Source organism: Acanthaster planci, unplaced genomic scaffold, assembly GCF_054643075.1.
Source record: "Acanthaster planci isolate LZ-2023a unplaced genomic scaffold, COTS_SCS Contig13, whole genome shotgun sequence".
Classification (NCBI taxonomy): Eukaryota; Metazoa; Echinodermata; class Asteroidea; order Valvatida; family Acanthasteridae; genus Acanthaster; species Acanthaster planci.
The window spans coordinates 104,297-131,208 of NW_028257637.1; the positions used below are offsets into that span (position 1 = coordinate 104,297).

General features: G+C 41.3%; 1 protein-coding gene across 4 annotated transcripts in view; it reads right to left on the bottom strand.

Moving 5' to 3' along the window:
* Positions 1-16,534: 16,534 nt before the first annotated feature.
* Positions 16,535-26,912, bottom strand: part of LOC110990492 (uncharacterized) — a 76,331-nt gene continuing 65,953 nt past the window's right edge. For 3 of the 4 annotated variants that reach the window (XM_087131767.1, XM_087131766.1, XM_087131769.1), the window contains 5 exons: positions 22,048-22,144; positions 20,993-21,108; positions 20,468-20,568; positions 19,932-20,019; positions 16,535-19,058 (listed from right to left, as the gene is read on the bottom strand). In XM_087131767.1, the coding sequence (XP_086987893.1) occupies positions 19,993-20,019; positions 20,468-20,568; positions 20,993-21,108; positions 22,048-22,144 (341 nt within the window). In that variant the 3' untranslated portion in view covers positions 16,535-19,058; positions 19,932-19,992. Of the gene's footprint in view, positions 19,059-19,899; positions 20,020-20,467; positions 20,569-20,992; positions 21,109-22,047; positions 22,145-26,912 lie in introns of all 4 variants that reach the window. The other variant, XM_087131768.1, reaches the window with a different exon arrangement.

A 26,912-nucleotide genomic window follows, 5' to 3' on the forward strand; every position in this document is an offset into this window, starting at 1 on the left:
AGATATTAACCTAGTTTTAAAATTACTATAGACCATGTGCCTGGCGGTTTGCGCACTCACTGCATTTTGCATGAAGTTGGTTAAGGAGTGACGTCAAAGGTTACATAATTAAAAAGCAATCTGACCTGCAATGTCACTCCTTAACCACTTGCTGCTGGGTGGATTTTTCTTGAACAAGACAAGATGCTGGGTCCTTTTCAAGATTTTCCGTTTTCAAAATTCTTCAAAAATTCATCAATTCATTTAATGGCCGTTAATACCAAAATGAAGGACTCTTTGGGACTACTCTAAAGTTGACAGGTAACTTTCATTGACTCCTGAATATTTCAGCTAGTCCTGCAGCCTTGGAAAAAAGAGCCCAGATTGTGCGGTGTTACGTAAGATTCTTTTGTTCCCGAAACCAGCACAATGCACCGCTGACCTCTTTTCAATAGGGGCCAGATTAGCATGCAGCAGTGCTGTGTGGCTCATGGCCGCGGTGGTGGAGAGTCTTTGTCCCCGGTGTTAATCCGCTTGCTCTAAATGCCTCAAACCGCGGTATACTGTTACAAAACAAAGCAGGATTATTTCTACAATTGAGAGCAAAAAAATGTCGGTAGTGCCCAGCAGCTCAGTCTTTTGTGGTGAGCACGGTCTTTTGTTTTAAGGCCCAACTCTTTTGTCCCAGTTCTGGGCACCCCGGCAATGCACATAAAGCCAATGTACTCGAAAACAGGTCGCCCGGCAGGAAGTGGTTAAGTAAATTTTATGTAAACCACGATGCTTGCGCATACCTCCGGGCACACTCCAATAAAATTGTATCGTGACGTCTGAGCTAGGGCACAGTGTCTATGTGCATTGAATTTAGAAGATTCCATTTCTCGGACACTCTCAATAGAAATGACATTAAATTGATTGTACACGGACCATCGGTACCGATAGTCCGTGTACAAACCAGAATGGACCAATCAGGATACAGCGCCCATGGCTTGTGTACTGCCAGAACGTAGCCAATAAGAGTGCACATGCTCACCTTGCTCCACGCCCACAGTGGCCTTCAAGATCCAGAATTGCAAGCACATAAACAGCGGGATGGCCACAGGGTTTTACGAGCGCTGTGACAGCATGTGGTTTCGTGATTTACCACTGCACTGACCTTCAAGGTTGTGACTGGGGTTGTCAAGCACCCAAATATTAAAACATAAAGTCAGCAGTAGTAAGGAAAAAGAAAGAACAGTGCAGTGGGGAAAATTTGCAAACTGCCTAGTGGAAGTCGTAGCAAAACAGAATAGAGTAGTGCACACTTATTAAATTGGCTTTAAGGCAACGATATAGAAAACTCAGCTCCCCGAGAACATATGCCTGCGTGGGCTTTCAATTTTTGAACTGGACAGTGTATTGTATGATGGAACTGAACCATTGCAAACTAGGTATACTCTGTTGATTCCACTGGGCAACTCAATATGAGAATCCAGAAAGACTGATAAAAATCATGATGATTTAAAATTTCGTTCTTTATTCGGAACATCTTCGGGGACATCTTTAGATGGCTTTCATTAGCCTTTTGTTTTTCATTCTGTTGAGACATCTGAATATTATCAGTTGATCACCTACTGGTTTCCACTAGGCACGTACCAGGCTAATTATACACATGTCCATGTACTGTACAAGTGTACAATCACAGTAAAAATTGTCCTGAAGACAGTGCTGAAATAATGAAGTCAATGTGAACTGCTTTACCAAAATGTCCCCGGTGTTTTTCATGTGTATGAGCTGATTTTTTGTGAGGGTTCCATGGCCCCGTTTTGTTCCGGCCTGTCCATCATATTCCTTTATTTTAATGGGGCTGGATCCGCCCGTCGAGAATACCCACTTGGCTGTTTCCTTCACACATTCAATAACGGAAAAGAGGGGTGCGAAAAGGGAAAAGGGGGTGCAGGAGCGAATTTGCATGTGGGGAGTATTCAGTATTGTCGAGAAAAAAGCGGGGTTCAATAACGGAAAAGAGGGGTGCGAAAAGGGGATGCAGGAACGAATTTGCAGTGTGCGGGAGTATTCAATTTTGTGGAGACAATAGCGCGTGTGAGAACGGAAAAGAGGGGTGCAAGAAGGGAAAAGCGGGGAACAGGAGCGAATTTCGAGGGTGCAGAGTATTCAGTTTTGTCGATTTATTGTATTTTGCATTGCACGTCTGATTGAGTTGAAACCTTGCAGATAGTTAGGAAGGGAAGGTTTATAAACAGAGATTGGCCTCATGTGATGACAATGTCATCGGCAGACGAGTCATGTGACATTAGAGGTGCACTATTTAAAACTCCTGAAATACATGTACAGGTATATGTCCAATTGGGTTGTTGTTGTTGTTGTAGAATTAATGGCATGTATGGCATACGCTAGTGCCCTTTATGCCATTAGCAAAAAGGTCGCGGTAGCTAAAGACACTTGATCAGACAGTTAAGAGTGGATATTATGAGAGCTGGAAAGGAAAAACAAAAGGACATTAAAAATGCTACAACAGAATGGCATTAACATGTGAGCAAGAGAAGAAAGAACGCCAATGATCCTCCGAACATGCAGTGTCGCTGGTGCCCTGCAAGGTCGGACCGTGTACCGTGCAGTTTAAGGGCCCGGGCCCCGCCGGGTTCTTCGCAGGTCCACAACACCTTCAGGTGATGAAAGGCAACACTGTGTCCAGCAAACCATTGGCATCCCGCACATGCGCAATAATCTCAAAATCTATCTCAAAATCTCAAAACACTCTAAAGGGAGAAGTTAGATATTGACATTACAGTTATGGATGTATTTTAGGGAGAAATATTTTTGCCCTAATAATTGTGTGAGATTTATTTGAGCGTCAGTTAAACCTAGTGTTTTCTGGAAGGTCTGTCTCTGTGTATTGAGCTTATTACACTCAAGCAGGAAATGTTTGATGTCATTGATAGTGCTGCAAGAATCGCAGAGATTATTGGAAGTTTTTCCAATGTTGCAGAGGAAAGTATTAAGTCCTTTGCAGATGCCCAGGCGAAGTCTGTGTAGTTTAATTTCTTGTGTACGTCCTTTGCCCCATTTTGTATAGGTAAAGGAAGGGTCAAGCTGAAGGTGCTTAGAAGGGTCAATATTTGGGACGGACTTTGTCCATTTATATATGAGATCATTTTTAAAACAGCGTTTGATTTCGTTGTCAGAGAAAGGGATGTGATGGTGAACATTTGGTTTTTTGTTCCAAGTTTAGCTAATTTGTCAGCTTTTTCGTTGCCAGGAATATCACAATGGCCTGGAATCTGTTCGAATACAACAATGTTTCCTTGGTGCTGAATATTAATGAGGGTATGTTGAATGTCACAGACAATTTTATTCTGGGGCAGGGGGTTAGCAATAGCTTGGATGGCACTTAAACAGTCACTGAATATACAACAGTGAAGTGGATTGACGGTTTCTATCCATTCCATGGCTAAGAGGATGGCGAAAAGTTCAGCTGTGAAAATAGAGATAAACTGTACCATTGTTAAGTCTGACTGTTTTGGAGTCGTTAAATTGGGGAATATGCAGACTGCAGCCAACTGTGTTGAGGTCAGGATTAAAAGATCCATCAGTAGATCCGAAGTGATTTATGCCAAACCGTATTAACCACTTCGTGCAGGGGCATTTTTCAACGTTGAGGATGCTGGGCCGGCATGACTATCATTTTTTCCGTTTTCAAAATCCTTCAACAATTCATCATTCCATTTAACAGTCGTTTATAGCCGCACGGAGTAATCTTTAGGCACTACTCTAAGTTGACAGGTGACCTTCATTGACGCCCGAATATTTCAGCCAGGCCTGCAGCCTTGTAAACAGAGCCCAGATTGTGCGGTGTTATACAACTGTCTTTTGTTCACGAACCTGGCTCAGTGTACTGCTGACCTCTTTTCAATAGGGGCCAGATTAGCATGCAGCGGTGCTGTGTGGCTCATTGCTGCGGTGGTGGAGAGCTTTTGTCCCCGATGGTAATCCGCTTGCTCTAAATGCCCCAAACCCTGGTATACGGTTTCAAAATAACGCTGGATTATCACCACTTTTGAGAGTGAAAAATGCCGGTAATGCCCAGCAGCCTGGTCTTTTGTTCGGAGTACAGTCTTTTGTTACACGGCCCTGTTTCCTTTGTGCGAGGTCGGAGACCCCGGCCAAACATATAAACCATACTGCTCCGATTTCGGAGTCCCCGGCTGGTAGTGGTTAATAACTTCTTTGCTGATACTTCCTCGCATGTTTGGGTCATCATTGTATGAGATCCGGGAAAAGATTTTTGTAGATACGTTACGATTGTAATAGTGCCAATATGGAAAGTTGTTAATCAAAGGGAAGGTACATGTAACAATATTATATTTAGTAGTTCTGGCTTCAAAAGGAGTTCTGTGTGGCGTTTGACTCCATTGCTCATTGAAGTAATTACCGGTATTTTGCCAGTTATCTTGATCAACATACTGATTTGGATGGTTTTTGTGAGCCTTCATTTTGATGCTGTAAATGTCACTCAAGAATTGACGACGGAGGTTCAGTGGAGGGTCGCCACATTCTAGTTGAAGCTTGAAGAGAGGGGTACCTTGTAGAGCCCCTGTACAGATTTTAAGAGCTTGACATTGTATGCTGTCCAATTTTTGTTTCATAGTAATGCAAGTGGAGTTGAAAGCTTCTCATCCATATTCAAGAACTTGTTTGATTAAAGCTGAGTATAACGCGCCCCACGTGTTTCCGCTAATACAGCGCAGGAGGTTAAGTTTTCTTTTGCATTTCATGACAATATTATCTACATGTATATGTAGTTTCCACGTAAGTTTGCTATCAAAGGTAACGCCCAGGAATTTGGCTGATTGTAAAAATTGGATTGAGTGTTCTGGATAGAGAGAGAGATGTTGGTTTTCTGTTTGTTGGTGAATAGAACTGCAACAGTTTTAGGGTAGGATAATTTGAAACCCCATTTTTCACACCAAGTGAGAATATTATTAAGACTATTTTGGATTATTTTCTCAAGGTAAGAGATGTTCCTGTTAGACTTCCATTTGGTTATGTCGTCTGCGTATTGGGAAACTTTGACGTTACGAAGGTGCTGGGAGAGATCGTTCACTGCAATGATAAAAAGCAAAGGACTAATGACACTGCCTAGGGGAACATCATTCTCCTTGGTTCTTTCAGGAGAGAGAATATTGTTGGCCTTAACCTGGATTTTTCTATCACAGAGAAAATTGTCAATCCAGCGGGTTATTCGCCCATGTATGCCCACAGCTTGGAGTTTAATTATGATCCCTTTATGCCACAGCATATCGTAAGCCTTCTCAATGTCAAGAAAGACTGTTTGTTAGCACTGGCTTTGTTAATGGAGGACTCAAGATTAAGAATGTGATCTTCTGTGCTACTTCCTTTACGGAAGCCGCTCTGTTGCTGGCTGAGAAGGTCATGTGTTTCTATATACCACAATAAGCGAGAGTTAACCATGTGTTCCATTAGCTTGCATAAGGTGGAGGTGAGAGCTATTGGGCGGTAAGATGAAGGGTTGGCTGGATCTTTCCCTGGTTTGAGGATAGGAATGAGAATAGTGTCTTTCCACTGCTTAGGACATTGGGGGATGTACCAGATCATGTTAAAGATGATGAGTACAATGTAAGTACTCCCTGATTCCCTGATTTCCCTGGGCAAATATTTGATAACCGCATTGCTGATTTCATCTTTTCCCGGTGTTGTACATTTGGAAGCATCAATGGCATGATTCAATTTGCCAGTGTTGAAAGGTTCAATAAGGACTCCATCATTGTTGTCTTGAAACTTGAAAGTGCTTTCCGCCTCTTTTTTGGTGTTGATGAAAGAGGTGTTGTAGTTTTCATTGCTACTGATTTTAGCAAAATTATCAACAGGGGTCTTAACTTCATCTTTGTCAGTGACAACGTTTTAACCATCATAATTAGCATAATAATGACTGGAATATTGGTCTTTTGTGAGAAGGGTCATTACGTTTGATTTTGTTCCAGATAAGGTTAGTATTACATGTAGTTCTCGGCTTAAGGTCGTTGCAAAATTGTTCCCAGTCTTTTCTTTTTGCAACTTTGATGGTTTTCTTAGCGATAGCAAAGGCAGATGGGAGACTAGTTTTCTCAGTTTTTTTAAAAGCCTCCTTTTTTTTGGTATAACTTTCTGACATTCGTCATTCCACCAAGTGGTAGGTGATTTATTTGTGCAACTAGGTTTGGTATTAGGAACTAGACAATGCGCAATCAAGTTCATGAATGGATCTATAGTAAAGATTGCGGTAACACCATGTATTTATCTCTTCTTTGAGTATGTGTGGTTCTGAGAAGAACCGGGGGATAACTCGACGTTTCGAACAGTGTACTCTGTCCGTCTTTAGGAGACTGCAGGATTCTAACTGGGAGTGGAGCTTATATGGTGTAGAGAAGGATCCAGATGTAGGGATTAGCTCGGTGAGGCGTTAAGGCGGGAACAGTGATGGCGGGAACAATGGATGCTGCACTGGATCCTGGGGCTGCATGCCCTGTGTGTGTGTTTACCGGAGCGTGTCATGAATGAAGTTGTCGTATGTAGTATCAATACTAGCTGTGCTGTCTGGCTTGCTGATAAGACAGTTGCATTCTTTTGTGAATTTGCCCCAAGCAGCTTTTTTAAATGACCACCGAGGTGTAGAGTGGTTAGTGCTTTTATAAATGTGGTGATTAATTTCAATAGTGATTGGACAGAGGTCGCTCCCCATCGTGTTATTTAGAATGGTCCATTTGCATTTGGAGGCTATGCAAGGGGAGGCAAGGGTAATATCTATACATGAAAGGGAACTGCGTGATAAGTTAACTTTGGCACCTTTTCCAGTGTTAAGACAGACCAAGTTGTTGTTAGAGATGATATTGTCAATAATTTGTCCATTATGATCAAGTTAAGAGCTACCCCATAGTGGGTTGTGACCATTAAAGTCGCCACAAATTATGCAAGGCTTGTCAGTGTTTCCCATGATTTGGTTAAGTGAGTTGAAGTCTAGTGTAGAGCAAGGGTTGTACGCATTGAGGATGTTAATTATATTTTTACAGTCATTGTACATTTCACCTATTTGGAACTCCAGAGGGATATTGGAACCCGTTTTGTACTTGAAAGCAACTCCATGTTTTACAATAAAAGCACACCCACCACCACTTTTTTTGTTTAAGTTGTTTCGGTCATGGCGGTAGATATCGTAGCCAGTTAATCTGAAAGTTTTATTCTCTTTCAACCAAGTTTCTTGGACGCAAATGATGTCTGGTTTCTTGATTGTAGGCCAAGAGTAAATTATTTCTTTTAGTTCCTTTTGGTGAGCCAGAAGGGATTGTGCATTCCATTGTAAGATAAGTAAACCTGTCATCAAAATGTAAATATTCATCATGTTGTGTTTATGTTACTTTTGGGGGGTTGCCTTGCGTTTGACTGGTTAGATCAGTGTGTTCCTGTATTTGTTTGATGAGATTTCGATGCATCTGTTTTCTTCGGGCTGGATGGAGTCTGGGGAGTTGATCTCCGTCTGCCAGGCTTTTTCTTTGTGTTTTTTTAGTTCTTCAGGTTTGGGATGAAGGTGGTCTATAAGAGATTTAGTGGCAGCCTCTCTCGTCTTTGTTCTTGAAGGTACATGTACATGTATCCATTATTTGCATTACTCCAGTGAGTAGTTCTAGGATATTGACTGCGCTACAAAGGCACTGATGTGTGGATTCAGTTTGTGTTGCAGTTGCCTGTTCAGTTTGGGTAGTGGCATCCTTTCTTTGTTTCGAGGGGAGAGTAGTTCTACGTTGAATAGGTCTGCTGACCTAATAGTTTTTGTTCTATTTGGGTTGTCCCGACTTGTGGATTTTACCTCAGGGGTCGCCATTGGTTGTGTTGCAGGAGTAGATTGGGTGAATGATGCGTTTTTGTTTATTGAGATGTCTGTTTTGATAGCCTTTGCTGCTTCTGCATATGATATACTGTATGAAACTTTGATGTTCTGGATGCATCTTTCTTGTTTCATAGTATTGCACCCTGCACATGCAGATGAATGCTGCTCCAATTGGGTTCAAACCTTGCATACATGTACATGTACATGTATATCTTGAAAGGGAAGAGATTTAGACGATTATTGACCTCGTGATGATGACGTCGTCAGGTGAAAAGTCATGTGACATTAAAGGTTCATTCTTCACAGCACTATATACCGTGAGGTACATGTCTGATTCGGTTCAAACCTTACATATTTCTTGAAAGGGAAGAGCTCTAGACGAACATTGACCTGATATCATATGACTAGTCATGTGACACTAAAGGTACATTCTTTACAGCCTTACATCTGGTGAACTTCATGCCTGATTTGGCTGAAAATTAGTAGATAGTTAGAATGGGAAGTGTTATAGACAAGGTGACATGATGTAAAGGGTGCAAACTTTAATTCGTTATATCTCCTAAGGTCCAAAAGGGTTCGAATATTTCATCATAATGAGGTCACCAAAAATAATATTAGAAACTTTGGGAACTCTTGGATAGATGTTTGAGTAAGAAGTCAGAAATCAAAGTGTGGTAGTATCCCAAATGAAGGAATGCCTTTTCTTAAGAAAAAAAGAAAATGCGAAAAAGTCCTTCGCTCTGTCCTTAAGACTGACAAAACCTCTAGTTTTATGTGTATTTATTTTTTGCTGTAAATTGGCAACAACGTTTGTCTGTAGTTTCTGTAGTGTTGTCATGCGTGTCCATGGAGCCGCACTTGACAAGCATTTGCTTCAGGGGGGTCTCCATCCATCAAATAAATATGTACCATCATTATCTGTGCATATTATCTGGAAATAAAGTGAAGTGAAAGTGAGTTCAGCTAATGTAGATGACGACCAATGAAAACACATCTGACTTGTCAGGGCGCCCGGAGCGCTGCGCCGCTTCGTAGGTATGGCTGGCCATGCGGCAGTGGCCCAGGCTAGGCTGCGCAGGCATGGCTGGCCATGTGGCAGTGGCCCAGGCTTGCCTGCGCAGGCATGGCTGGCCATGCGGCAGTGGCCCAGGCTAGGCTGCGCAGGCATGGCTGGCCATGCGGCAGTGGCCCAGGCTAGGCTGTGCAGGCATGGCTTGGTGTTTAGTGATTGATTTCATTTTTCAAATGCTGTATAAGCTACAGGGACATTTTCAGAGTGGGAATCAACGTATAAGCAGCGTATCTTCCGAAAATTACGGTATATTCAAAATACACATTAATTGAAAAGAAATCGACAAGCGGAACTCAGACACGAGCCGGGAGGTTCGTTTGAAGTTCCCCCGAACCTCCCAGCCTACAGGCCTGATTGGTAAGGGTGAAAGAATGATCAAGTACGGTATGGGTCAAAACTGAAAGTGGATTTTTTTCCATTCATCAACTTGTGTATGAGGTCAGATTGAAGACTTTGTTTGATTTTGGTGTCAGAGAAGGGGATATGGTGGCTGACATTTGCTTTTTGGGTGCCTAACTTAGCTATTTTACCAGCTTTTTCATCATCCGGAATACTGCAATGGCCGCAGTGTTACCCAGATGTTGAATGTTAATGAAGATAGCTGGATGTCACAAACAATTTTATTCTGAGGTATGGGATTAGAAATACATGTACATGTAGCTTGTATGGCACTGAGACAATCACTAAAAACACAGCAATAAAGAAGTTTGACACTTTTTTTCCATTGTACATGTAGGGCCTGGAGGAATGGAGGATGGTAAATAACTCAGCTTTGAACATAAAAAGTTTATACATGTAGATGTGCTGGTACCACTGTTTAATCTGAAAATCTGAGAATACTAAACCCTAAAAGAGCAGGGTTATATTGGCCCATCTCACAGACTCAGTGGGGGGGGGAAGAGGATTCCCTCCCCAAGAACTCGGCAGTGCCTTGCTCGATTTTGTAAAAACCTACCTGGCATGTAAAGACACTCTTTTTCATGACAAATGCAAAGTTTGAACTCATTATATGCCTTTGTTGTTCTGGTCATATAAAGTTCAAGGTTACATGTACATGTGTACCATACCAGCTATGGGTACCAGTACCAGCCTGCATACATTGAGTACCACAGTTGAAAAAGTATAAGTTGTTGGCTGATCTGTCGCAGAAAAACCTACATGTACGCTGCGCAAGAAAAGCATACATACATGTATCATTTTCACAATATTCATGTCAAAATGACCACAAAGAGTTACTTTGAAAACTCTTCAAGGGCACAGCTCTTACAAAAATGCACTTGTAGGAAAAAACTGGGAGGGGACAAATTCTGCCTCCTCCCCCGGCTTATTTAAGGTGAAGTTGGAGAATGTGAAGACTGCATCTGACAGTGTTGAGGGCAGGATTAAAGGAGCCGTCAGTATAGATTTGAAGTGAGCTGTTCCAAAGAGTGTTCATTATTTTGTTACCAATATTACCTCTGACATTGATGTCATCGACATGTAATATTTGGGAGATTTTATGCCATAAGGAAGGCACTAAGCAGGGAGAAAGTAACAAAAGGGTATTGGAGTTTGCTGTGTGGTTTGTCTCCTTATTAAGTAGTATTTAGATTAGTTGTTTTGATCTGTACTATATTGTTACCGGTAGGGTGGTTTTCATAACTTTAATCTGGATGCTATAACAACAAATCACTGAGAATTGATGGTAAAGAGTAAGTGGAGGGTAATCACATTGAAGTTGGAGTTGAAATAAGAAAGTGCACTGGAGAGCTCCAGTTTAGAGTTTAAGAGCTTGATAATGAATGCTGTCTAATTTTGTGTCATACATGTACATGTAAGAGTGAAGTCTGAATGAAAGCTTCACATCCGTACTCAAGAATACATGTAGGTTTGATACATCAGTTCACTAATAAATTCTAATTTGCGCATACATGTACATGTATGTGCACATGCGCATGTAAACTGGCAAGTGGAAGTGACAAGCTTGTGTGGCCCATTGATAATGTGCAGGGCCCAAATTTCATTGTCGTGTCTCTCAGCTTCTGTACCTTTTTTCACTCTTGTCTTTGGAAAACCTCCTAAAATCATTATACCTTTTACTCTTTGGTCTAAACGGGTTTTTTTCTAAACCAAAAAACAAGCTTTGCTTTCTCCCCAAGTGCATGATCGATGTCAAAAGAAGAAGGGCTCCTTTCTGACCCTGTCCAATTACATAAAATAGTTTTGTACTTCAGGGTAATATGCATCACTTGTACTGTGCAGATTCGCAGGTTAAATTGCAGGCTACAGTACCTTCAGACAGGGTTTAGATATTTTTTTGCCAGGTACCTGTAGGTGATAAACTGAGAATGCTGGATGGCACCCAAACATATCACACATTTTGGTTTCACCATGTGATTCTACATGTACCTCCATGGTTTCACAGCTTATGCACACAGAATGGACCTCATGCTTTTTGAACGAACTACATTTTCAAGTTTTAATGTGTTCTCCAAAAATCTCGCTAACTTCAGAAAGTAATAGGCATAATTGTACAGCGATGTTATCTATTAATTTGTTGTCATGAGTAACACCAAGGAATTTGGTCGATTGCAGGATTTGGACTCAGTGGTTTTGGATAAACTTAAAGAGAGAGTTATTGGTCTTCTTTGTGAAAATGACTGCAATTGTGTTGGGATGAGATAGCTTGAAACCCCATATTTCACACAACGAGCGAATATTGTCGAGATTTTTTGGATTTTCTTCTCAAGGAAAGAGATGTTTCTGTTGGACTTCTAAATTGCTACTGGTATACATGTATATTACCGGTATCTGCATATTGAGGAACTCTGACATCAAGGAGGTTGTTAGAGTAATCAACATTGAAGAGTAGTAGGCTAATAATGTTGCCTGATTTTCTGGGATTCTTTCAGTGGAAAGGGTGTTGGTCTTCCTTTTACCAGTACGTGTACATGTACATGTAGCTTGGATTTTCTTAGAAACTTGTTTTAGCTAGGATTTGAGAAATGGGAGTGCAAAATGAAAAACAGGGAGTGCAATCTTGTTAGAGTCCAAAATTCCGTGTGTGAACTTGAAGCATGCAACATGAGCGCGCAGCGCAAAGTCCCTTACAGCCGGAATCCAGGGCCTGCGTAAGGGCCCTGGAAGCTCTGCCTATTTTAGATGCTCTGTGGTGGTCTCTAAATAATTTCTGACAGTTTTTCTGAGTTTTGCCTTTTCGAACAAAAAACTAACAGCTTTTAGAACAAAAATAAAAGCGTAAAACTGAGTGCAATTGATGTTTTATATAGTGTGATTAAATAGCCCTGCAACAAAGACGCGAATATTGACAAACACCTTTGAACAGATTTCTCATCACCACTTTATTTTGTTTTAAAAAAATAGTATGCAGGTCAGTACTTGACACACGTTTTTGTGCCTTTTTGTTTGCTATGTGTACATTCAGATTATTATGTGATAAGCAAACAAAAATAATGATACCAAATAAATCCCAGTATTCCTACATGCACATGCATATTTCCTTCGACAATTTGGCTAAGAACAAGCAAATTGAGTACAAGACTCAACTTCAATATGGATGAAAAAGTACGTGTATCGCATAGTGCGCGTATGCTCTCTGTACACGCACCCACGTACATGTACATGTTTATACCAGACAGGCAGGCCACGTGCTCACGCTTGTGCACGAGTCTGAACATGGCATTGGAAGATTTTGACAATTTTTCCATCGTTAAGGTACCCGTAGAAGAACCTACATGTAAATAAGCTTTATTCTGAATATTGACAATAACAAAGATTACGTGTCAGCCAGCCCTTGCCTTCGAGGGGAAATTCTGTTAGTTTTTGTTTCATTCTGGATGATACATGTACACGTAGAGTGAGCACACAGCACAAGCCCCGAAACGATTTTATGTCAACCCCGTCCCCATGGACTTCCTCGTGCGAGAGTGGGTGCAATATGGTGGCTAACGATGGCCATGGGAATGAGGTTGATTACATGTACATGTACGATCGATCGCTGGTGAACAAGTATGGCTCCCTGTATTCATTTTGTTGCAAGTTGATAGATACAGTGCTGTAGTTCAACCTTGCCCACCTGAGAGCAAGGACCAAACTGGAGGCAGTACTTCCCTGAAAACAGCTCTCTGCAGATGATGCAACACTAGTAGCACACACATACAAGAGGGACTACAGTGACTTTTGTTGCGCATACTTGCAAGAAGTTTGGTCTTCTGATCAGTCTATAAAATACCAACATCATGGGGCAAGATGTCAGCTCCATTCCCAACACCTTCTTGTAAATTGGTGCCAACACATTAGGGGTCATAGGAAATTTCATCTGTTTATATACATGTATGTACTAGTACCTTAGTTCATCCATCTCGAGCAACCTCTCTCCAGACATTGAGCTGAACTCCTGTGTAGGCAGAGCATAAACAGCTATGGCCCGCCTAGCCAAGAGGGCGTGGGACAACTCCATGCTCACCACCAGTACCAAGATGCAAGTGTTCTGGGCCTGCATCCATAGCACTCTTCTTTACAGCAACGAGGCGTGGACCTGCATGTAATACTCCTGTCAAGAACGCAGACTCAATGCTTTCTGCCTCTGCAGCCTGAGAAGGATACTTGATATCACCAGGGCAGGACTGTGCGCCTAACAGCAAGGCTCCTGAAGGTCACAGGCATACCAAGCATGTTTGTGCTGCTGTCCTGGCCTAGCCTTCATTGGCTTGGCCATGCCAACCACATGCCAGATACATGTAGCTCAACATCAACCCAAGGACTGGGAAGCTCTTGCTGCCAATTGAGCCAGCTGGAAGCAGGCTGTCAGATCAGTAACCCTGGCTGGCGAGCAACAGAGAGAGACCAGCTGGAAGTAGGCAGTCAGAGTAGTAACCCTGGCTGGCGAGCAACAAAGAGAGATCAGCTGGAAGCAGGCAGTCAGAGCAGTAACCCTGGCTGGCGAGCGACAGAGAGAGACCAGGTGGAAGGAGAAGAGGAGACGCAGACACCAGCAAGCTGTTAGCCCCTATGAACCCAGGCACTGGCTTCACTTGTAGCACTTGCAACAGAGCCTGCCTTTTGAGGATTGGCCAGTTCAGCCACAGCAGGTGCTTCAAGTCAACCACTGATTGACCAACTCAGGCTACCGGTACATTCAGACAACGTTTTAAATTCACTTAAAACAGTAGTTACGGTTCACCTGATTTGGTGTAACTTTTGCATTGAAATGATGTCTGGACGCTTTCCAAGTTACACCAAATCAGTTTTATTTCAGAGTTAAAATGGTGATTTGAACTACCTCGGAGGGAGGGTTTAGCATTGTACCAAAATGGTGTTAGCTAAAACCCATCCGTTTTTAGCCAGTGCATTAACCTAGAGTTACGTGACAGCTTTTCGTTGGTGCGCTTTTGTTATAAATAATGAGGTATACAATGTAACCGTACTGTATGCTGAACGACCCATGCAATGCTGTCATCCTACAAAACTGCCATTACAATGTGGGAAAAAGCGGTCACTCTCGTCTGCCTCTCCGTGGTATATTGCCAGAACTGCTGCTGTACTCGGGAAAAAGCAATACATCTTTGTTGTATTTGCCTTCTAAGGATGCCTAAGACTGGTAATATGTCTGTAAGGCTGTGGACTGCTGATGAGCATTTTTCTAGGGCAACCATCGAAATGATATATGAACAAGTGTCTCCTGATAGAGCACCATGTTGCATACATAGCACAAACGCTGGTACACAGGTGACAATCAGCATGTTTGTACAGTAAGTATATCAGCAACCAGTCCAAACCTGCTTCAAGCACACACCGGCCATGTGTGTATGTTCACAAACTTAAGTGGGATTAATTTAAATGAGTGGAAGTTTTTCATGACCACAAGAAAAGGAGATAAACCGGTTTGGGTTAAAGCTGCCAAATTAAAATGGTTCCAAAGGCTTGGTGGGTTTTAATTTTACGACCGCCATCTGTGGTGAATGACCATTTTAACTTTTACCGTTTTCACTAACACAGTGTCGGAACATAGCCTCAGGTGCAGCTCCGTTGTCTTCTGAGACTGACGGATGCCAACAAGCATTTAGTGGTTGGGCAGTGGTCATTTCTGCATGTGTCATTTAGCACAATCCAATTTCTTGTTGGAGGCTATGCAAGGGAAAGCTAGAGTGAGGGAATTGTGTGATGTGCTAACCCTGGTGCCTTCTCCAGTATTGAGACAAACCTTATTGTTATTGATGTCATCAATAATTTATCCATTGTGGTCAAGTTTAGAGTTGCCACACAGCAGGTTAAGACTGTTGAAATCACAGCTAACAATGTAAGGCTTGTTGGTACATGTGCATTCAGTGATCTGATTTGGAATTCCACAGAAGTGCTGGAACCTGTTTTGTACTTGACGGCAGTACCATACTTTGTCATGAAAGCACACCCACCACCACTTTTCTTGTTAGTATTGTTTCCAGGTAATCTAAAAAATTTTTATTATCTTTTAACCAAATTCCTTATTTGTACCGGTAAGTAATATCTAGTTTAGTGGGCCAAGAATGGATCTATAGCTTTGTTAAATTCTTTTTAGTGGGCTGTGAGAGATTGTGCATTCCATTGTAAAATAATTCAACGTAAATATTCATGATGATGTTTTTGGATTGCCCTAGGGGAATGACTTGCATATTGCTAGGTAGACTACATGTACATGTGTACATGTATGTAGTTGCTTGTGTTCCCATCTTCATTTGGTGTGAATTCGCCGTATTCTGTTTTCCTTGCACCATTTGGTGACTGCGATGCTGTTCTATGTTTTTTATGTTGATTCCTCAGGTCTAGTTTGGAGGTGATCAGTTACAGATTTTTGCAGCTGTTCTCTGGCCATGTATCATTGATATCATGTACATGTATCTCAGATTTGCATTACTCTGGTGAAGTGAGTAGTTCCAAGATGTTTAGCTCACTACAGAGGCACTGGTGTCTGGGGTCCATTTGCACAGCTGTCCTATCTTCAGTTTGGGTAGTGGCATCCTTTTGTTGTTTGGCAGGTGTTGTGGTTTGGGATTATATTAAGCATATACATTGTATGGTACTCTGATGTTTTGTATTCCTCTTTCCTGTTAGATAGTTTTGCACCCACAGTGAGCCAATGCACTTTAAGTGTTGTTCCCCACATTTGCAGCATTTAACCTGATCTTCTTGTCAGCATTTTTCATACGAATGGAATCTTCCACATCAGACACGTCTTGTTGGACTGCGCCAATTACTAGCAATATGACCAAGATGTTGGCAGTTGAAGCTTCATGTTAAAGGTGAAATGATGGGTTAACTCAAAAGTTTTTATATCCCAGTTGGAATGTGCTGGGTAGAGTGGGTGTACTGAAGGTTAGGCAGACAGAGACTTTTTCCAACTTTTTGCTAATATTACGAAACTAAGTTCTTCAAGATCCTGATTGAGACACTCCGAGAGAAAAAGAAAAAAACTGCGTGAACGTTTTGGAAAAGTAAAAGAACTGATTATTTTGTACACACGAGCGAATAACAATTAAAAAAATAAAACAAAACAAAAAGGAAATAGGCAAATTCAAATAAATCAAATTAAAAATCAACAAACAGCACACACACCTGACAGAGACTACAGTTACAATACCTTTTATTGACATATTCTTCCCGAAATATGTTGCTGGTGTGGGTCAAGGGCAAGTCGATGAAATAAAAAAGAACAAGACATAAATAAGACAACCAAAATAAGACAACTATTTTAGCCTTATTATTGACCTACCAAAGGTGAGGGCGGAGGCAAAAGAGGCATTTTATTGATACAGAGAAAAACATTGGGGGTCCGTTTTATTTTCTTTCCTTCTGATGGTATATTCCAGAAAGGCCATTAAACATTGCGTGACAAAAGATTAAAATTTCATGGGCCCACCCCTCCCCCACAAAAAAATGTAGCTGTCCCCTTTCAAAAAAAGTGTGCCCCAAATCTGCCCATACCCAAGGTTTACGTTTCCAGCTCCTTGTGCATACTTTCCGAAGATGTACACAAAATATACATGACGCTAAATGTTAACAGAACGTGCACTTGGTGCTGGTAAATAAACCCCTTCACTATTTTTGGAGCAAAATAATACTGAGTAATCGAAATAAAGGTTTCACAACCTTTAGTTAGTTACATGTACTTTTAATTAAACTGTGTGCTGCTTAAAATAAAAGCTAAACAAAGGATAAGGAAAGACTCATCACCAGTTAGTTAAAGAAATCATTAGACAGATTGTATGTAAAAATAAATGAACAACACAACAACATCATGATGTTCGTATACATAAATAAAGGGAAATAACCACTGGGTATAAGACCAGATGACCAAGGAGGCCATTCCACAGCATCATTGAGGGAAAATCACTCTGCCTTCTTCGGACTGCGATAAGACAATGACGTGCGGCACTGTCCTGTGACCAGCACAGACGTCTCAAGACATCATGGCCCAGTTGTACAGGTTGCTTGCGCTTAAGAACATAAGGGAAGATTTTATGTGCTTTTGACGGTGACACACTTAACCCCCACACTGGAAACAGGTGTTTACCTTTTGTTATGACAGGCTAATAGCTTTTATTTATCTGTGATTATAGAGATCAATTGAGAGCTCATAAACTAAGCTTTCCCGTGCAACCGTACTTGACATGTTCAGCTTCAGAAGTTCAGCGTACCAATCCATTACCAATCAATTACCAATCCATTTTGTATTGCTATTTTTTCATTTTTGATACACCTTAAAGATATAATTTTTGACATCATAAGTAAAACTGACCAACGCACAAATTTCTAATTAAGAAAAGTTTATGACAAAGAACCAGCTTCTTATTTCCTTCATGAATATGCCACACTCAAATATCGTGCACAAATAAGCATTGGGAAAATGTGGAAGCCATAAAGAGCTCTACGGCACAAGCACAGGAAACACACACCTGCAAAGGTTGGTGCATGGTGTTTGATGCAAGGGATGCCTGCAATTTCATCGAAGGCTTTCATAGCTACAATATGCAGCACGTTGGTAAACGTTCCTGGTTTTGCCACATTTTCACCACTATCAGTGATACTGCAATATTTTCAGCAATTTTCCAACCCGTTCTCTTGCTTTTTTATGCATGAACATTTGTGCAAGAAACCAATGATGATGAAACATTCGACTGCTAGAGGTTGATCTCAATTGGGTGAGAGATTCCTTGACTCTGACTCACAAGTAGCCATACTGGCAGCACATCTTCCCTGCCGCTTAGAGGTAACTTTGTTGCCGTCAAAGATTTATACAGCTCCAAACTGGTACTTTATAACCTAAACAATTTCTCATGTGAATGGAGTAGAACAATTCATCCCTTAGACATCAGATTTTTAAGTTTGAGGTATCCACTTTGATCCCGGGAATTACTGTGAATGTGTTGTTCCTTTTTTTTCTGAATTTGGCTCAACAGAAATTTTTCAAAAGGGAAAGAAAGTCAGAAATTTCACTGCACACAATAATTCATCATTTTGTTTCCATTCACGGGTCCAGACGATAATTGTTATAAGGGAAAGGAAGGCTCCAACTTCATAAGTCTGGTTTCAACCCCCCCCCCAAAAAAAATGGAAATACAATGCTAATGTGTGTACAGAACCAGATGGCAGCAAGGCTATGACTGATGGGCAGCATATTGTGTGCTATTCTGCAAAAAGGCAAGAGCAAAAAGGCAAGAGCAAGACAGATGTCAATACACAATATCCTCAGGATAATGGCATGCTTTACCCAGTGATACTTGCGTGGGTTATGCACTGATGATGGAGTTAGGAAGGAGGTTTCAATCCGTGCAGAAAACATGCTGGACCCGTGCAATTTGGAGACAAGGGTGCACTTTCAAGAGACATAACATCCATGCAGTTTGAAGCTATTTCACCACATAGGACCCGTGTTTTCAGTGCTTGTGAGAAAGGACCTCTCGTCGTTTTTTAAAAGAGATGAAGGAAGGTAGAATGTGAACAAAATTGCAAGACTCAAGCGATGGCGAGCACCCCATATCAGCACCCTCCACATCGGAAGCACCGTCACACTGATTAGGCTGCTGGGTTGCATTCCCAAGGCAGGCTTCAGGAAACCTGACAATTCCCAAAGATTACTGGTGTATCAACCTAGAAAAACACAAGTGAAAAGAAGCAAATGTCAGATGCTAGGAAAGTAATCAAACAAGGTCACTTCTGTGACTGTTTACTGCAGTGTGTCAATGGCAAGTACGAAAGCCATAACCACTCAGAATTTGATTCCGACACACGCTAAGACGTAACCTTTTCGTACAAGATTTTCTCAGTCCAAACACTGCATGGTATCTTTGATAAGTGACAGTAGATTGCCTTTGATAAACCTTTGACAGACAAATATGTAAGATTTGCTCCAATTTTCTTAATGACTCAAAGACTGTGGCTTATGATTCGCAGCATCGGGTCCTTTTATTTTCCTTTCATACAAAATAATACTGACAGCTTTGAATGGTGCAGTATAACTAACCTCTCCAGGTGATCCGTGGAATGTTTGATTTTCCTGAAGCAAAGCCGAGGAAAACTAGAAAACTCCCTGGATCACCAACAGAGACTGGTTTATAACACCTCTCCCACAGATTCTCTTTAAATGTAATTGGTAACTGATTTATATAATAAAAACACAAATAAAAACTATGTCTTTTTGAACAAACAAAAAAACACTTTTCCAAACTACTTCTTCGCAAAATAATTGAACCAAACTCTTGTTGTGCAAGGTCTTTGCAATGCACGTAATTAGCTGTGTGCACCTCGGTATGCATTTGCACACAATGCCACAGGCAATGAGTACAGTTCTTTGGTAACTGTGGGCATAGTACCTCAGTTGAAACAGGTAGAGTTCTTTTGGACGGGAAATGCCAGATAGCAATAAAGTGAAAGCCACGTGACTGGTTCTTGGCCAATCAAGATAGAGAATCTGTGGAGGGTTTTGTCCAACCTTCTGATCGCATCCATCATAGCAAGCATTACCACTTTTTCTCTGCTCCAGTTAGTTGAATATCTGTGCTGTGTTTGCCCAACCCACTTCAGATTAAGGATGGCACGTATTCAGTGCAACCTATAGAAAAAAGGGTAAAACATATCTATCAATGGCACTACTCAGTTCAACTTACAGCAGAACTAGTTTTCAATGTCAGAAGATTTCTTGGCCCTTTAGACCAGTACATGATCATTAGTTGTTAGCAAGTAAACTTGATACATGGAATTGAGCCAAAAAGAACATGAGCAGGTTACATTATCTTACAAAATTTTGAACATTGAAATATTTTTAGGGTGAACAAAAAAATTGTGTTTGAAAACAAAATATTTTCTTTGGTACTGAAATAGTTTTAAAAGGAATTTACATTCAGTCACATTGATATTTTGTAAATTCACAATGCAAAGTACTTTGAAAAGGCTGACTTAAAAATAGACTGACAGCAAATTCAAAAGTACATGTAAAGTCTAAAAATTTTTCAATAAACAAACAATGAAACTCATGAAACAAAAACAACAGATCTTCATACCAGGAGTAACAGGCAGAGGTGGCGTCTTGACAACATCCTTGATAACTGCGCATACATCCGGAACCAGCCCATCTCCCATGATGAAAAAATAATGTAGTATTCTGGAAAGGGATTGGTTTCCAATAATAATACAAATTTCAGTATTCTAATTCATCCTTTGACATCCAACCACTCCCCCTGCAGAAAATCTGCACAATATGGAACACCATTGCTGAGCCCAAGGACTTGTCTTTAGTGTTCTGTGACGTGCATAATTATGTGGACACTGAGTTTTGATTGTTACTGGATTGATATGTTCAAGAAAGCCTCTCTGAGTGTGCCAAATGCAGGCTCTTTACTACTGAATAAATCACAGGTAATACTTGTGACTTTTCGGGTGCTCGATTTTAAGTGAAAAGTGGAATTCACCAATCTATACAGTAAAAGTAAATCACCTAGTTCCCAAAACCTCTCACAAACCCAGTACAACTGTGGTCTATCCAAGCATTTGATATGATTCACTTGGACTTCAAGCATTATCCTTACCATATCCGTGTAACTGATGATCAGTTCTTTCAAGGAGCTGCCCTGGAAGAGACAGTGCAATCATTCGCCCATGGAGTCCATGGCACACTGTGAAAGGCACTTTCTTGGGTGAGTTTCTGTCCAAAAAAACAAATTCAAATAAGCTTCTTGTCATGGACTGCATGTCACAGACCAAATAAAAGCACAGGTGCAATGAACCTGAATAATCTTCCAACCACTTTTTACAGCCCATGACAATTAAATTTTAAGAGACAAAAAGTTACACAACTTACCAATGCAACTTTCAACCTGTGCATATATATATGTTCTAGTGTTTTTTTAGAAATTTTATGAAAAGCCGTTGCAAAGTTCATAGTCAACTATTACACAGTTATTTTTGTGTGTTAACCATTTCTTAAGTTTGATCCTTACATGTACACTTGAATTCTTGTCCACATATATAAATTTAATTGTAATTATAATTATATGATTTCTGCCAAAAATATTGACTTTTGAAAAAAAAAGATATATCAGCCTAGATGTACTTTCAATATACAGCTAAAGTAGTTTTTGACTGAGAGTCAGTTGAATAATACAGAACAGCCTCACGAAAATGAACACAATATAACAATATAATAGCATTCATGCCAAATTCCCTGAAGTCATTACCAGTTACCCACAAATCCATTCCCCATTCAAATGGGGAGCAACCTGCCTAACCCTTTTTTTGGAATGAGGATTTGGGGCAAACATTTCCAACGAAGAAATCAAGTTGAAAAGAGGTAACAAGTTCAGCATACACTGTACGTCCATACACTTCTCAGACTTTGCGTCCAGGCACTGATAAAACATCAGCCAGAGCTGATCAGACAGGGCAACCGCTGTGGCTTATCATCCCCATCAGATATGTCTACATATACAGATAACCTGACCCTATTTTCATATGTCCTCTTACATGAAGAGATTCAAGACAGTCTGTGTACTTGCACATCCAATCATTTACAGGACAATCTGTAATGCCATTATCCAAGACTTCAGGACATTCAAGCAGAAGAAATAGCCATTGACATCTTTACCTGATGCAGCCGTTAGGGCAGATGCAGGAGAAACTCAGGTTCTTATCCATGAGGCATGTGCCAGCGTTCTGTCGGGGTTGTGCTACACATAAACATGCTGTGGTGAAAGAACACAAGACAAGGTGTATTTGAATAGACTCATACATGTAGACTTAAGCACACATTAAAGTGGTGAAGGAACACAAGACAATGTGTGTTTGAATAGACTCATAGACTCAAGCACACATTAAAGTGGTGAAGGAACACAAGGCAATGTGTGTTTGAATAGACTCATAGACTCAAGCACACATTAAAGTGGTGAAGGAACACAAGACAATGTGTGTTTGAATAGACTCATAGACTCAAGCACACATTAAAGTGGTGAAGGAACACAAGACAATGTGTGTTTGAATAGACTCATAGACTCAAGCACACATTAAATAAACTGTATGAAAAATCAGTCTGAAAATATAATCTAGTTCATGCCTGAAGTGATGGGAGTGTGGAACTGGCTCAGACTATATCTATACACATATGATCCCTCATATTTCTGTTGTAAACCTCCAATGAATATTTATTCGGTCTGAGATCTTTCAAGATACGGAAAGTGTCAGTACATGTATTTTCAAAATAAATTCCAACCCTCTTCAACCCATCCCTACCAAACCCCCCACAACCGGCTGTCACTGACCAAGCCCACACATCCTCGACTGGGCTCAGGTTTTAGGTTCACGTATTACCATACTAGAAGTACATGTAGTTACATACATGCACATGGGAAGAAAACTGGGCTCAGGTTTTAGGTTCACGTATTACCCTACTATGAGTACATGTAGTTACATAAATGCACATGGGAAGAAAACTGGGCTCAGGTTTTAGGTTCACGTATTACTATAAGTACATGTAGTTACATACATGCACATGGGAAGAAAACTGGGCTCAGGTTTTAGGTTCACGTATTACCCTACTATAAGTACATGTAGTTACATACATGCACATGGGAAGAAAACTGGGCTCAGGTTTTAGGTTCACGTATTACCCTACTATAAGTACATGTAGTTACATACATGCACATGGGAAGCAAACTGGGCTCAGGTTTTACGTTCACGTATTACCATACTATAAGAACATGTAGTTACATACATGCACATGGGAAGAAAACTGGGCTCAGGTTTTAGGTTCACGTATTACCATACTATAAGTACATGTAGTTACATACATGCACATGGGGAGAGAAAACTGTAATGGTAGTATTTGTAATAGTTACAGTAATAAGGAGGCCAGACAAGAAGTCAAAACCTGTACTGGGTCTACTTACAGCAAAAAAAGGATTTTATTTTATACAAATCATATTTAATTGAGTAGGAATATTAAGGAATGGATGTTAAAATACAAAATTAATGAATTTGCAATCTGATAATATCAATAAATTACAGTGATTTTTAAAAGTGTTATTGACAACTTAGCTTGACAGTTACATGTACATCCTCCTCGTTACCAGTAACATCAATTGCATACTTGTTTTATAATTCCTTTTGCAAGCTACACTTGACGCCAATGGACAGAATGATCAACTTCAGTTCTATAGTATGATAGGGGTCCCTGGTATCTACAATTCTGGACAGACTTGTTGGAACACTTGGCAATAGCCATACAATCTCCAGCCCCCTCTCCCACTCCCCCGGTCAATGTTGTCCAGCTGGAACACAGACCGTGCGCACAGACCCAACACTGAAAAGGGGGTCTGGAGGCCAACCGAGATTTGTCCAGGATTGTAACAGTTGAAGATGTGGCAAACTTGAAACTTTGTTGAGATGAAGCTTGTTTGATGACCTAGTGTCATAACTATGGGTATCATCATTCCTTACAAAAGGAACTTTTACATTCGGAGGCAGAGACTGTTTTAAAATTATACATTAGAGCATACAAATGCCATTTATAAAGATAATATACAGATAAAATTGAATTAAACAATACGGTTTTCAGATGCTGGTCGGCCGAAACCCCCTTTGGGACCCGGGGAGAGAGGGTGCTTAATCTAACAGTGCAAGACTGACTAATAATGTTGTTGATTGGCCGGAAGGCTGCTAACAACCAATTTAGGTCAGTTTGCCTGACCCCACGGACCACTTCCTGGTCCACAAGTTAAGGGAAGGCCTCCACAGAGAATCCCACAAAAGCGGTGTTCGGTACCCATGTCACAGCAGACCTCCTGTTGATGAGATAGTGGGGGGCCTAGCATCCTCAGAATTTGAGGCCGCTCTTTTTAACGCAGCATTTCAGCTAGCCTTATTTGGCTTTCTGTGGGTGGGGGAATTTACACTCCCGTCCAAATCTAGTGATTGTTCCCGCATAGTGGCCTTACGTGATATTCAGTTTGAAAATGTGGCCTGTTCAATTATGATTGTAACCCTAAGATTTTCCAAAACGGACCAAAAGGCAGGCAAAATGGAAAAGTAAGGCTTCATACAGACTGAAACAGACTGATTGCAAGGCTGGGACAATACGGCAGGAACATCCAATGTAATAGGACAGCGTACATCCCGACGGCTGTTACACCGCCGACAGCCATGCAATAAGCGTTTGAAAACAAAGTGTTTGGTAAATCAGAAATTTATACAGGCGTAATGTGGAAGCAATAACAGATACATACAAAGCTATGGTAGTGAGAGAATAATTATTGACAGACCAAAATGCAATAAACTGTACCAGCTGTTGAGGTGAAGGGTGAGAACAAATACAATTAAGGCCATGGCGCAAACTGAACTATGGGAAAATTGCCAGGTACGCTGATAAACCGAATGAGTATGGGGGGCAACAGAATCTACTAAAAGACCAAGAATTTCTAGCTGAAGTTGTTCCAAAGGTCTGCAGGCTAGGGAGTAACATTGGGGTCTGCTCCTGGCGCTAGCTGCCGGAATCTGTACATCTGAAAGCGAAAGAGAGCATTGGCGATGCCGTTATCAATACCAGGAACATGACGCACCTTGAAATGAATATTCAGATCCAAACAACGGATCACAAGCGAACAGACCCATTTCATAATCCTAGGGCAGTGACAAGTTAGAAGATTGATTTGTGGCCAATACTTCTGTATTATCTGTCCAGAAAACCACGCATCTACATCTATTTCTCAAATCTGGTTCCCAAAAGCACAGCACCAGCACAATGGAAAAAAGTTCAAGGAAAGCAATAGAAAACCACAGGGAACGGATTGACAAGGGCCATCTGCTGTGAGTCCAATGACCACGAAAAAAATGCACCAAAACCTATATCGGCTGAAGCTACGGTGTACAACCGTAAGGTGTGACTGGACTGCCAGACTTGGGTAGGGAACATGACCGAGCCATTGAAATGGACCACGAACTGTTGCCATGCCAACAGATTGGTGCATGCTCCAGAAGAAATGCGGATATGATGATGTGGCTTCTTAATGCTGCAGGTTACATGTACATTTAAATCAAACAAACGACGCAGAAATGCACAGCCTTGGCAAACAGCTTTACAGATGAAATTTAAACCTCCTAGCAAAGACTGCAGGTCCCTGAGAATAATTTTTCGTTTAGATAATGCATTATCCAACTTTTCTAGTATGGACGTGATTTTCACGGGTAGAACTTGAATTGTCTGAGCAATAGGGTCGATTGCCAGCCCTGGGAAAGTGATGTTATTAGCCGGACCAACCGTTCTGTCTGACACAGAAGGGAACTCCAAACTCCTTACAGACGACCAGAAAAGAACTGAGAGCACGAGCGCAGTCACTGGAATTGGCACTTCTCACAAAAAGGAAATTGTCGAGGTAGTGAATGATATCATCAGTCATGTGCTAAAATGTTCATATGTCACACACGATATGGAACAACCCATGGGCATACATTTGTTGCAGTACGGGTAGTGTGACCCATCGAAGAAGAAGCCTAACAGGTTGAAATCATCTGGGTGAACTGGCAGCGAGTAAAGAGCCGACTTAATGTCAGATTTAGGCATAAGGGCACCTGTGCCTAAACTTAAGACCAACCCTATCGCGTCATCAAAACTCGAGTAATTAACAATGGTAAGAGACGGGTCAATGTAATCATTAACGGAATTGCCCAACGGGGAGGAAAGATTGCGTATCAAGCGAAATTCACCCGGCGTTTGCTTAGGGACCAGACCGACTGGAGAAAAGGGCAAGTCTGGCAATGGGGGGGGGCTAGAAAAAGGACCAGCAATGCGGCTCAACTGAATCTCCCTGATAATATTATTGTGTAATAAAGCCTTGTGTTCATGGACGGACTTGAAATTGCCAGCCGAACTAGAGTGTACTCTCAGACCAAAATAGCCTAAACAAAAGACGAAAGTGAAACCATAGATCAGGGGTTGGTAGTTGATGCGTTGGCTGCCCCTTGTGCACTGCCAGTGCGTACATGTAGGGAGCTACTGTGGCAATTATTGGTTGAGTGGCCAGGGGACATGCACACGGAACATTTGTGGACAAATAAACATGCGAACCGGAAACATAGACTGCGGTTGAAGTCGAAACAGATCCCGCATGCAGTGCCACACTGTTCCTGCTGAGAGAATGTAAGACCCAGTTGCGGAATGGCTGTTGGGAGGACTTAAGGGGGTAGGTACGAAAAAAGTTTTGTGAGGGACCACCCACTAGCGTTAGCCACAATGCAGTGTCGATACTGGCCAAGGAACGAGCAGGCATTCAGGTCTGGTGAAGATGGAACTGGATATCATAATAGCGCCAGCCCGAACCCGTGCAACGGAAGGCTGCAGATCGGACAGTATCGGCACATTTCAGTAATTGTTGCAGAGCTGCCAAGTTCTTTCGGAGCATTTCAGTAATCTCAACTCTAAAAACCAGTAATTTTCAGAGGAAATCAGTAATTTCTTTCGCA